Below are 14,026 nucleotides of genomic sequence, written 5' to 3' on the forward strand. Positions count from 1 at the left end.
AAAATATGACTCAGTGGATATTAAAAGCCATATTCTGGTGGTAAGCAATGTAGTGCAAAGGAGGCTTAGTGTGAAAGAAAAGCTTCTGCTTTCGGATATGCAGTTTTTAAATCAACATAAAATGAACAAAGAACTTCATTTTTGATAAAATGCATTTGGGAAATATAGAATGACCTATTTTTCCAAAAAAATTGTTCAAATGGCTCTGAGCACTATGGGACTTAAACATCTGAGGTCATCAGTCCCCTAGAACTTAGAACTGCTTAAACCTAACTAACCGAAGGACATCACACACATCCATGCCCGAGGCAGGATTCGAACCTGCGACCGTAGCGGTCGCGCGGTTCCAGGCTGAAGCGCCTAGAACCGCTCGGCCACCTCGGCCGGCAACTATTTTTCAGCGAACCCAAAATACACTGGGGTAATATTTGGCCGAAACAAACGAAAGTTAAACTAGATTTTCGAAGCCATACTTTAATTTTCGTCGCAGTATAATGCACATTTTCAGATTTTTAGGTGTAAAGGATCTCGACCTCCGGAGATTGTTCTCCTTATTACAGGAAACATGTATTAAAGATGACCTGACAATGGTTCGAACTGAGATTAGCCACTAAAAGCCACAGGAAGATGAAGTTGCAGAGAAAACAGTTCATATCGAAATAAATAAACGATCCCGAAGCGCGCCGAAAAGAAAAAAAAGGACACGCAAAATCCACCATTTCCTGGGCCCCAAACTTAACAATCATACAGAACCGTTCGCTCGATGAAAGATGTATACCCAAAGACTGCAAAGTTGCACAGGTCACAACAATATTCAACAGAGGTAGTAGGAGTAATCCACTTAATTGCAGGCCAATATCATTAACATCGATGTGCAGCAGGATTTTGAAACATATATAGTGTTCGAGCATTATGAATTACCTCGAAGAAAACGGTCTACTCACACACAGTCAACATGGATTTAGAAAACATCGTTCTTGTGAAACGCAACTAGCTCTTTACTCACATGAAGTGTTGAGTGCTATTGTCAAGGAATTTAAATTTATTCGGTATTACTAGATTTCCGGAAGGCTTTTGACACTGTACCACACAAGTGGCTTATAGAGAAATTGCCTGTTTATGGAATATCGTCGCAGTTACGTGACAGGATTCGTGATTTCCTGTCAGAGAGGTCACAGTTCGTAACAATTGACGGAAAAGTCATCAGGTAAAACAGAAGTGATTTTTGGCGTTTTCCAAGGTATTGTTGTAGGTCCTTCGCTTTTCCTTATCTATATAAACGATTTGGGAGACAATCTGAGCAGCCGTCTTAGGTTGCTTGCAGATGACGCTGTCGTTTATCGACTAATAAAGTCATCAGACGATGAAAACAAACTGCAAAACGATATAGAAAAGATATCTGTATGATGCGAAAATTGGCAACTGACCCTAAATAACGAAAAGTGTGAGGTCATCCACATGAATGCTGAAAGCAATCCGTTAAACTACGGTTACATTATAAATCACTCAAATCTAAAGGCCGTAATCTCAACTAAATACCTAGGAATTACAATTACGATCAACTTAATTTGGAAAGAAGACCTAGATAATATTGTGGGGAAGGCTAACCAAAGACTGCGTTTTATTGGCAGGACACTTAGAAAATGTAACAGATCTACTAAGGAGACTGCTTACACTATACTTGTCCGTCCTCTTTTCAGAATACTGCTGAGCGGTGTGGGATCCTTACCAGATAGGATTGACGGAGTACATTGAATAAGTTCAAAGAAGGGCAGCACGTTTCGCATTATCGCGAAATAGGGGAGAGACTGTCATTGAAGTGATACAGGATTTGGGGTGGACATAATTAAAACAGAGTCGTTTTTCGTTGCGGCGGAATCTTCTCACGAAATTTCAATCATTAACTTTCTCATCTGACTGGGGAAATATTTTGTTGAGACCGACCTACATAGGGAGAAACGATCACTACGATAAAATAAGGGAAATCAGAGCTCGTACGGAAAGATATAGGTGTTCGTTCTTTTCGCGCCCTATATGGAACAATTGAGAATTGTGTAGGTGGTTCGATGAACGCTCTGCCAGGCACTTAATGTGATTTGCATGAAGGGTATCCATGTAAATGTAGACGTAGATGTAGAATGACCCGAAATATATTTAATTGAGCCTCATTTTGTGACAGTCGTGCAAAAAGCAACTTTTTATGAATTTCCGAACCCTACTCATAACACTACAATGAAAGCGTACAGAATAAACTGATGTGTAGCGTAGTACCGCTGGAAGACGGACAGGCAAGCAACACACCTGTAGCCCGCATTTGTTGGGCATAACTTGGCTTGAATGAGAGTAAAGCAGCCTGCCCGTTCTGCTTACAATGTATGGTGGTCTGTCTGCCTGGGAAAAAGGCAAGCGTGGGCAGGTTAAAAGCGGAGTGTGTACACCTCTGCTATCTACGTATTAGCCACTATCTGACTGCACACATTTCAGCTACTTATCTTGTCAGGTTTTACCCTCGTTAAATTCTGTTTTATTATGTCCTAAAATAAAACTTATACACAAAATATAAAAATTATATATATATATATATATATATATATATATATATATATATATAATGCTTAAAGATATTGTGTTACATAAATAAATATTATGCATTATTATTTATTTATTATCTACTTTTTCTGTCAACTTCTCCTGGTATAATCACATTTAAGGGGCTTTGGTACCTTATTTGTCAACAAAGTAATTCCTACTTTCACTATTTTTTAAAAATCTGTGATATTCAGAGCTCATTTTACCATAAACACAATATTTTTTATAATAAGATCTTTTTTTAAATTTTTAAATTTTAAAACCATACGCAGTTATTACATTCCTTTGTTGAATGTCCTATTCACACCCTGGCTCGCTAGCGAGCTTCGATCCCCCTCGAAAATGTCCCCCGCAAATGGGGACGAAACGTCGGATTTTAAAGAGAAACCCCTTCGACCACGGCATAATAGCCTGGAATATTTCATTAATTGTGTGAGTAGGGTCTTCCGTCTGGTAGACCGTTCGCCGGGTGCAAGTCTTTCGATTAGACGCCACTTCGGCATCATGCGCGTCGATGGGGATGATGATTAGGACAACACAACACCCAGTCCCTGAGTGGAGAAATTCTCCAACCCACCCGGGAATCGAACCCGGGCCCTTAGGATTGGCATTCTGTCGCGCTGACCACTCAGCTACCGGGACGGACATTCCGGCCGTGAAAGTTTACGTTTTGCAGTGTTACATTGTTTCATGTGGAAGTTTGTGAACGAGCCATCGCGGAAAAACTAGCAATCCAGGTGCTGGCTGAAGCACTGGATTCTCAGTTTAAAAGTGTCATCCAGGCTGAGCATATGTACCTGTCCCCTAGCCAGCGTACTCTCTGTGAACTGTCGGTTGAAATCGAAAAGTTTTCGTGTTGCATATTCAAATGAACGCAAACTTCAATAATGAGACAGAACACGATAGGCAAAGTTGTGGTTCGAGCCCTTGTCCTGCAGATTGTATTCACCTGCCCGCAAGTTTCAACAAGGATGATGTTTACTGCGATGTTTTCTGAAACGTATCGTGTCATCTTTGAAAACTGTGTAAGCACATGTAGAGTGAAAACAATATCAGGAAGATATATGACTGTGATGTTATACGCCAGAAAGCAGCAGAATTCAGAGATTAGCAATTCTCTCACGTTGATATCATAATGGTGTTCCATCGATTGCGCACTGATGCCCTGAAGATGAAGCTGTGCTTCGAAACGTTCATTAGCGAATAAATACACTATTGAAAAGACAACAAACGGACTTTATTACTAAGTTTCTTCAGGAACTCTTTTACTGAAAAATGGCCTTTAAACGTAAGATACAAACTGGAAAGATACCGAATGAATGCCAATAAATACGTTATTCACTCCACTTCGTTTTACGGTGCTTTCTCTCATGTGCTATGTTAATATTTTAAATGTCAAGTATTTCTGTGTTCTGTATTACTTCTAAAGCAATGCGCTTATGTCAACATTACTGGCTTCTCAGCGTCCGCTTTCACTGCCATCTACAGCCACTCCCTGTTTCCTGCTCCTCCCCTACTTAAACACTGTTTTTTCACAAGTCTCACCGGTATGTCTGTGTACCTCAACGGCGCTGGACTCTCAAGTTCATGTTATGCAACATGTTACTTTCTAAAATTGTGGACGAATTGTTTCTAAATATTATTTATTTTATTGCGATTACTTGTTTTAGCGATGTTTCTGATCCTGAACCATCACATTCAATATGCTGGAAGGGAAAATTTAAAAAATCGTCATTTTCGGAACTGAACCTTGTGATATAAAACCGTTGAATTCACCGCTCTTTTTGTCAGTCTAAGTTCCGTTGAACTCACTCTATGTATAATGGTTTTCTTCAGCAGGAATACGCTTTGCTCGTCATAACCTGTACTTTTACTGGACAAAAGTTGGTTCTTAGGTAACTTAACGTAATACTTTTACCTACAACATAAAATTGCTTGAAATTATCCGTCTCTTTCCGTATAACTTGTCGCTTAAGGCTTTTTTTTTTACATTGGCTCACTATTTAGAAATTATCATTTATTGTAAGTCAGCACCATCTCTTATTTCCCGCTACACGCTAGGTTTTGTAGAGGGTAGTCACCATACACTAATTCCACGAAGCCTGATTCGAGAGTACTGCTCTACTTACTTTTTCACACTTTCTTTGAAAAGTACTGTGAAGCACTTGAGATATTACAGGCCATACACAAGGTTATAGGTGATCAGTTTCCTCTAAAATACGACGCTTTAATTAACATTAATTAACTGAAACATCGATACAAATGCATTGATAACTTATGAAACACTTCGGCTTGGCATAGTCAGAGTCAAGGTTTTTATCTTGGAGTGTCTGTAGTGATTTTCGTTACTGTATGTTTTTGACGCTTTATGTCAACGTGGTTCAATCAATATATTATAAAAGCGATTTCGATGAGAATAGCACCACAATCTGTGTAAAAGTTCGCGAATCTATTTTTATCGACTGATTCGTACTGAGAATTGGCCTTCATTGTCATTTCAAATTGTACAAATGATCATTGGATCCAAAAGAAATTGAGCCAAAAAAGGAAGGAAGATGAGAGCTTATAGTCCCTATCGACAGGGAGATCATTAGAGACGGAGCGCAATCTCGATTACGAAAGGAAGAGGTGGGGGAAGGGGGCCTTGTCCTTTTCAAAGGAACCTGGAGCGATTTAGAGAAATCAAGGAAAACCTAAACGGAACATGCAACCCGAAAAATTTACCAGCAGGTAAGTCTTTCAGTGGGCTTCCGCAGTTGTTGCTAGAGTGATGGGGCATCAGGTGGTGATGTGGTGTGACAGCTTCAGACAGTGTATAAGATAGTATACACTCAGAAGCTGATATTAGACTTGTACCTCAACGGCGCTAGACTTCTAAGTTCATGTTGTGCAACATGTTACTTTCTAAAGTTGTGGACGAATTGTTTATGAATATTAGTACCAGAATTCTATTTTCACTTATGAGGAAAGGGCTACAAATATTTCAAGTTAAGTGCGTTGCCTATTGTTATGTGTACTGGTTTACTGAAGAAGTCGCTCATCTTAGTGTTCTAATATGTGGCTTATGAGAAGTAACATTAAACATATTTAAGAAAACACTGTTTAGGTAGTATTGTACAGTGAGCTTTAAGTGAGAATGAGAGTTTTACAGTTTCTTCCCGTTAATAATGATGGTTACAGGAATACAGTTTTTTCCCGTTAATAATGATGGTTACAGGAATAATGTTTTTTAGAGGCAATTGAGAGATGTGTACTATATTTGTACTATCATTTCTTAACCAGTGTAATTACTGACAGCCAGATAATTTATAGGTTACTGAAGTCAATTTTATTCAGATGTGACAACTTGCTTGATTATTTCATGACACGTTCAGTTAATGGTACATAACTATGACACCATTTATGTCTACTATACAGGGTGTTCCGAAACTACTCATTCAAATTAATAGAGAAAGTAGAGAACACCAACACAACTGCTTAACTCTCCTGCAGAAATGTGTACAGTACACTGCTGCATCCATTTTCAATAATCTACTACTCGAATTCAAAAATCTTAGCAGTAATCCACGCGCTTTCAAATCGAAACTGAAGAGTTTCGTCATGGGTCACTCCTTATATTCTGTCGAGGAGTTCCTTGAAAAATTAAGCTGATTCTTGTTGTATTGTTGACTGCGTTTACTTAAACATATGGACTGACTTTTTTCGGGTTCATAAATATTTAGTTTTACTTGTTATTACTTTTAAGTTTCAATTTCGTGTACTGACAAGTTCCATGACCTTGGAGATTTGCTCCTCAATTTGGTCCTACGGAACTTGAAATGTAAATAAAATAAATAAAATAAGAAGGCCTTCGGGTTGAAAGCTTACACACTTAATATCTTTCTGTTGTGCCAGTCTGCGACTCGTCTCCGCTGGACAGCAACCAGTCCTTTCCACAATATGGTCATTATTCGATCCAGGATGTTATTTGCCATTTAAGACTATATTGTACCAATCAACTGCATCAGTACTTCTGCCTTATAAAACATGAAATTTTCATTGATGTCGTATAGTACTGCCATCTGATGGCTTCTTCACCTACTACTTCGATATGTACAATCAGTCAGTTTGCACTCAGATGTCATCAAATAATGTAACCAGATTCCTTGTATCTAAGTTTGAGAAATTCACTTTCGTTTTACCAAGAATGTGATGTAGATATTTTGTTGAATTCTGCCTGTCTATCTGTGATGTGCATTTCATGTATTTTATCAGTGTTTTTACTTGAGTACTCGCTTCTTCCGTTTGCATGAAGTACGTTTTTTATGATTGTACCAATGTATTGTTATATGGCTGAAGAGCAGCGCATATGCTGCTGCCAGCCCGCCCCAATGGGGAATTGAAATACAATAAAGAAAAAAAAAAGTATTGTTATGTCCCCCATGCAGATTCTCTACGACCTGATTCCTTTCCCCCATCTGCTCCCACTCCTCGAACATATGCTCATACTCTACACTTGCCGCCGCCTTGATCCCCCTCATCCCCTGGTTGCTCCTCTCCTCTCCAACCCCCCATCCTCTGCCGTGCCTTCACTGTTGTGCCCCCCACCCCCCCCCTCCATCTCCATACCCTTTCCAAGGTGGCTACCGTCAATTCCCCCTCCTGGATTATGCCCTATCTCCCTCCATTTATCCCTCCTATCAACTCTGATCCTCACCCTCCCCTTTGTCCTTTTCCTGGGCCCCCTGTTCCCCTCCCACCTCCCTCCTCCATCCTGCTTTTTCCCCACCTACCCCACTCTCTCTCTCTGCCACCCTTCTCTCCCCCAAGTCCTTTTGTGTTTTTCTTCCTCTGCCTTTCCCCCATTCCCTCTTGTGTCTGCCCTGATCCCCCCCTTTTGAGTCCTCTTCCTTCGTCGTTCCCCCCCCCCCCAACCTTTCCTTTTTCCTCTCCTCCCCCTTTTTCTTCCCCCTCATCTGTCCAGGTCCCCCCTCCCATCTGACCTTGCCTGCAGTGTGTCTTCTTCGTGCTGACCTTTTAGTTCAGTGTTCCCAGTGATTCTTAAGTTTTGCGAACGGACATCATGCTCTCGCAGGGTGTGATTTTTTTATATCTCTTGCGAACAGAATCCAGACTGTCGCCATGTTTTTTTAATTGTCTGTCCACTTTTTCCCTGTCTGCTTCCTGTGTATTTTATCATCATGGCCCACCATTAGTTTTATTTTTTAACTTTCCACAATTTTCCGCCGGGTTACAATTTACGTCACCATTTTATCGCCTGTTTTTTATTGTTTCTTATCATCTTATGTTTTAAAAATTCTGTAGGCTCAAGAGCAGCGTATTAAGCCGCTGATAGCCCGTCCCCATCAGGAGGAATCGAAATAAAAAAAAATGTATTGTTACTGATACTCTGTCATGTATTTCTCTTATAGAACCTTTGAGAACGGCGAAAGGCCTCAATGAGTAAGCCAGTGTAAAATTATAAATTATTAAATATTGTTGTCAAGCCTAACATCAGTTTTTGAGTCCATTACAAAATGGCCACAACATCTCACAAGGCATTTATGCATTTTGCTGCAGTAAGTTTGTTTGGTGGCAACACTGATCGCAGCGGTATTGAAGCGAGTCAGTATGTTTTTATTTTGTGCCTATAATAACAAACAAATACGATGTAAAATATTTATTTGATATTCGACGATTTTAAGTCACCTTGAAACTCCGATGCTGGACAAAGCTACTGCTAAAGACAAATTGTAGCGACAGACGTTGTGGATGAGGAAAGCTACTGAACAGGGGTTCAGATATTATGGTTGCACATAGGTAGATCTCAAACACCCGCCAGGGTAACCGAGAGCGCTAACGCGCTGCTTCCTGCACTCGGATAGGCGCGCCGGCCCCCGGATCGAATCCGCCCGGCGGATTAACGACGACGGCCGGTGTGCCGACCAGCCTGGATGTGGTTTTTAATCGGTTTTCCACATTCCACTAGGTGAATAACAGGCTGGTCCCCACGTCCTGCCTCAGTAACACGACTCGCAGACCTTTGAAACACATTCACACTATTCTACGATTTACACTAGCTGCAGACAGCTAGGGTACACTAATTCTGTCCCAGGGGTATGGGGTGGCGGCAGGAAGGACATCCGGCCACTCATTCGACTCAGAGAACAAGTGTTTCCACGGTTTCAGAGCACACTTCAGTGCAGATTGTTCAATGTCGAGCCCCACAGTAGACGACTCTAAGGTATCCCCATACTGACCGAACTATCTATTGCTTGCGCCTTTGTCCCGCACTGTGCGAGGGGTTGGCGTAGTTAAATCGGATTTGGCATGTTAGTTTGAAGGGGTGGCCGGATGCCCTTCCTGCCGCCACCCCATAACCCCCCCCCCCCCCCCCCCCCCCGGGACTGGGACTGAATCAGTTTACCCCGTCTGTCTGTGTCCAGTGTAAATCATGGAAAAGTGTGGATGTGTGTCAAATGTCTGTGAGTCGTGTAACTGAGGTGGGATGTGGAGACCAGCCTGGTGGTCACCTAGGGGGATGTGGAAAACCCCCTAAAAACCACATCCATGCTGGTCGGCACACCGGCTCTCGTCGTTAATCTGGCGGGCGGATTCGATCCGGAGCCGGCGCGCCTATCCGAGTCCAGGAAGCAGCGCATTAGCGCTCTCGGCTAATCTGGCGGTCTCATACTGACCGAACGACATCGACAATTACACTTAAAATGGGCATGGGGTCACCGCGAATGGACGTCGATCGACTGAAACGTGTCGCCTGGTCATATGAATCACATTCCTTGTTCTGCACCATCGTCCTGAGCACAGCTAAGGATATCATTTTTGAAAGTTCAGTAAGGGGTTAGCACTATGGGAACGTTCGGTTCCACTTGAAATACAAGTACGTACACAGTTTATAAGAGATTAACATTTTATTTGTATTAAACACACTCTGCACAAAGTAAAACATTTCTACCACCAACAAAACATAAACCTTCACACACCAATACTAAAGAAGGTCATAATACAAAGACAATTCTGTAAATCACAGACGAACTACGGTTTTAGCGTTTGCATTCGACCTCTGTCGATTCTGCTTGTTGAGGACATCATGAAATACATCGAGTAGTCACCAACTTGATTTTAATATTTTGGTAGCTAATGTGCAGTATTTGGTAGTTCTCATGTTTATACTTGCATATTACAACCCCCCCCCCCCCCCCCTCCCCAGTGCCACATCACATTAAGGCTCTCTCCAAAAAATGTAATTTTGGTGCATATATTTGCTGTGCTAAGCGGTCTGGAACTACGATGTCGGTCTATGGTAATGGTGCTGACGAGGATTTCAGTGGAAAGAAAGGAGCTTTATCTTTAATATGAGTCAACTTTTCAGTTAAGAGGTGATAAACACAATTGTAGGATTTGGGACTTAGCCCTGCCGACCCCGGGCGCAATGCGGGATAAAGGCAGTAGCAAAAGAAAGAAAGAAGAAAGATAGGTAGATCTCAAACAGTAGCGGATATTCCAGCCAGCAGTGACGTGCGCCAGTTACATCCCATCCGTGGTGGTCAGGATAATGAGACGCTGTAGCGTTCGTCGGGTGGCTTAGGGCCGCGTGGTGGCGCGTGTGGGCGGGGGACGCGGACCGCAGAGGAGCCGGCGGGCAGCGACACACCTTGGCAGAGTTCCATGGGCCGCAGGCGCAGCTCGCGGCGCGCGTGGCAGGCCTCGGCGCGCAGCGCGCACGTCGAGGGGTAGACGCGCAGGTCGGAGGCGCAGAGCGGGCCGTCGCGCGGCGCCGCGGCGCACTCGAAGCGGCAGGCGCACACCGCGGGCCCGCCGCCCGGCGGCTGGTCGCACGTCGCGCCCAGCTCGCACGTCGTCTCCTCGCACGTCGCCTCCGGGTACGGCCACTCGCCCTCCTCCGAAGGCGACACCGTGCCCCCGGTCGTAGCTGCACCACACAATCACACTAGCACATCCGCCACTTTGATTCTGCCCGGCGTTTGCTCTAAAGAGGATCTCATACTGACCATATTGCCCGATACTCAGTTGGTTCAAAAATGGTTCAAATGGCTCTGCCCACTATGGGACTTTACTTCTAAGGTCATCAGTGCCCTAGAACTTAGAACCACTTAAACCTAACTAACCTAAGGACATCACACACATCCATGCCCGAGGCAGGATTCGAACCTGCGACCGTAGCGGTCGCGTGGTTCCAGACTGCAGCGCCTAGAACCTCTCGGCCACTCCGGCCAGCACTCAGTTGGTGTTGACTGTCTCAGATTCATACTGACGGTCTGCGCAATATATTGAATAATACTGCAGGCCTTTAAAAATATTGGCTATACTGTATACGAAGTGTGTGAGAAAAGTGATGACACTGATTTTTATCTGCCAAAGATTTTATTTTTTCCAAATCGTTCAAATGGCTCTAAGCATTATGGGACTTAACATCTGAGGTCATCGGTCCTCTAGACTTAGAACTACTTAAACCTAGCTAACCTAAGGACATCACACACATCCATGCCCGAGGCAGGATTCGAACCTGTGACCGTAGCAGCAGCGCGGTCCCGGACTGAAGCGCCTAGAACCGCTCGGTCACAGAGCCGGCTTATTTATTTTTCAAACAACAATATTGTACCCTTCCAAGTAGTTTCTTTCGGCAGCTGTTGTACACTCCTGAACTCGTCGTTCCCAGTCTTGGGAACAGCGCTGAATCGCTTCAACTGGTAGGGCCTCAAACATGTTGGTCACATTCTTTTGAATAATCTCCAGGATCACAAAATGACGTCCTTTTAAGGGAGGGAAGGGGGGGGGGGGTTGGACCTCAAACGGGCCGACCTGAAGCAGGAAAGGCCCCGCAGGACATTTTAATTTCCACTGTCCATACTTTTGCAAATAAATTCATAAAACTTTGTCAGCATGACCAGGAAGGAAAATGTGGAAATTTTTGGTAAGGACTATGGGACCAAACTGTTGAGGTCATCGCTCACTAGGCTTACACACTAATTAATCTAACCTAAACTAACTTACGCTAAGGACAACATACACACACCAATGCCCGAGGGAGAACTCGAACCTCCGACGGGGGGAGCCGCGCGAACCGTGACAAGGCGCCCCTAGACCGCACCGCTACCCCGCGCGATTGTCCAGGAAGAATTCAGGAGTCACACTGATAGCAGTTGAATTTCAAAAACATAACAAAATAATTTTTTTACATGTGAAATTTCAACATTTTTCACTTATTATTGGCTGCATTTGTTGCTATAGGTACACTTTTCTTCAAAGTGAGAGAGATTCTTCGATGAATTTTGCACAGCAAACAAACCATACTTACAGCTGTATGAAACTCTAGAATTTATATAATTTATGAAAAAATGAGTGAGCTGTTACATTTTAAACTTCATGTTTGGAAAAAAACTCAAATTTTATAGTTAATTTTCTCAATTTTTACCACAGTTTGTAATATATTTGGAAAATTCTAGAGATTCATAACCCTGTAAGTATAGTTTGCATGCTGTGCAAAATACATCGCAGAATCTCTATTACTTATGAAGAAAAGTGTACCTATAGCAACAAATGCAGCCAATAGTAAGTAAAAAAATGACGAAATTTCACAAGTAAAAAGAATTTATTTTTTTGTGTTTTGAACTTCCATTGCTACTATGAGTGTGAGTCCTGAATCCTTCCTAGTCATGCTGGCAAAGTCTTATGAATTTATTTGTAAAAGTATAGACAGTGGAAATTAAAATGTCCTGTGGCGCCTCTCCTGCTCCAAGTCGGTCCGTTTCACATCCTACCCCCCCCCCCCCTCCCCCCCCCCCCCCCGAATTTCGGAGAAAGAAAAAAGTCACAAGAACTGAGATCAGGTGAATAGGGGGGACTGTAATGCCTTAGCAGCTGTGTGACATGGGGCGTTGTCATGATGCAGCATCCTCTTGTCTGCAGTGTCCGGACTCACTCGATTCACCTTTTTCCTGAGCCTTTCAAGGACAGCTTTTTAATCTTTATGCACGATAACCCTGTTGTAAATAAGCATATCAGCCTTGTTTTGATCGCTGATCTGCTCAGTCGTGTAGATGTATCATTGTGTCATTCCTCAGTTTTCCTGTTTGTCTCCGGATCATATTAGAACATCCAGGATTCTTCACCTATAATCACACGACTGAACCATTCGTGGTCACTGACAGTCCTCTCGAGAAGATCCAACTCACACGTTTCTTCGATTGTCCTTCTGCTCTGTTGTGACGTCTTTCAGTACCATTCTGGCATAAAACTTTTGCATGTGTAAATCTTCGGTCTAAGTTTCTATTACGATTAAACTGTTTAATTTCAATAGGTCACCCATCATCTTTAATTTTAAACGTCTGTCTGATCTCAGCACACGTCGGTTTTTGAAGTTGATGGTCTTCCTGGGCGAGGTTGATCTTCAACGTGTTCTCGCCCTTCCAAATATAATTTGTGACAGCGAAAACTTGTGCCCTTGATAAGGAATATTACCCATAGCCCATAGCCTTGTTTCAACTTTTCAGAGGTCACACTCGCGGATTCCCCAAGCTTAACATAAAACTTTATTGCAATGTTGTGCAATAAAATGCCGCTGCACCTTAGTTATACAGAGCTGAAAATCAGACTAAGCACCTGGAAGGGATGAACACCACAGCGTTGCCAGATCGCTCAAAGTGCTGTCAGTCTCATTCCTTTTCTCGCACACCTCTTGAATCTCGTACAGTATTTTCGTATTGCGAAATACACTACAGTTCCTGTGGAAACCGAATGAATTTCCGCAGGAAACTGAAACAAATAAATGGTAAAAGATTGGAAAGTGGGGTCGAAGATGTATATGAAACAGAACATGCGGTACTTCGAAGAAATGAAATTGCTGATTGATCATGAAATCTCAGATACCTAGTTGTAGGAGGTCTGTTAAAAAATTCCGGAACTTTATCCTCAAAATTTTTCTGGTCTTACCTTTTACTTATAGTGCATGGTCTCCTTCGAAACACTCTCCTCCACAATTGATACACTACTCTTAACGCCGTTTCCACTTCTGGATACAGTCTTGGTAGGCTTCTTGCTGGATCGCTCAAATTGCAGTCTGCGAATTTTCTTTTGTCTCGTCTATCGTGCAAATTTTCATCCTTTCATCGGGGTTTTCAACTTTGGAAATAAAAAAAGGCCGCAGGAGCCGGGTCTGGAGAGAACCGTGGATGAGGCAGTACTGTGATATCCTTTTTTGGGCGGTAGTCACACACCAACAGGGATGAAAGTGCGGGTGCGTTGTCGTGATGCAAGAGCCATGAATTATCTACCCACATTTCAGGCCGTTTCCTTCTCACATTTTCTCGTAGGCCTCGCAAAACGTCCCTGTAGTACCATCGATCGACAGTTTGTTTCTGTGCCACGAATCTATAATACAACAACAAATGTGTGACTAGGGCCTCCCGTCGGATAGACC

At 42.8% G+C, this 14,026-nt stretch overlaps 1 protein-coding gene across 1 annotated transcript in view; it reads right to left on the reverse strand.

Annotated features, from left to right (window-relative positions):
• The window catches only part of LOC124775412 (agrin-like), a 187,581-nt gene that overhangs the window by 100,419 nt on the left and 73,136 nt on the right, over window positions 1-14,026 (reverse strand). The window contains exon 6 of the mRNA XM_047250245.1: window positions 10,241-10,519. Within this exon, the coding sequence (XP_047106201.1) occupies window positions 10,241-10,519 (279 nt within the window). The remainder of the gene's footprint in view (window positions 1-10,240; window positions 10,520-14,026) is intronic.

This window comes from Schistocerca piceifrons, chromosome 2 (genome assembly GCF_021461385.2).
Source record: "Schistocerca piceifrons isolate TAMUIC-IGC-003096 chromosome 2, iqSchPice1.1, whole genome shotgun sequence".
Taxonomy (NCBI): domain Eukaryota; kingdom Metazoa; phylum Arthropoda; class Insecta; order Orthoptera; family Acrididae; genus Schistocerca; species Schistocerca piceifrons.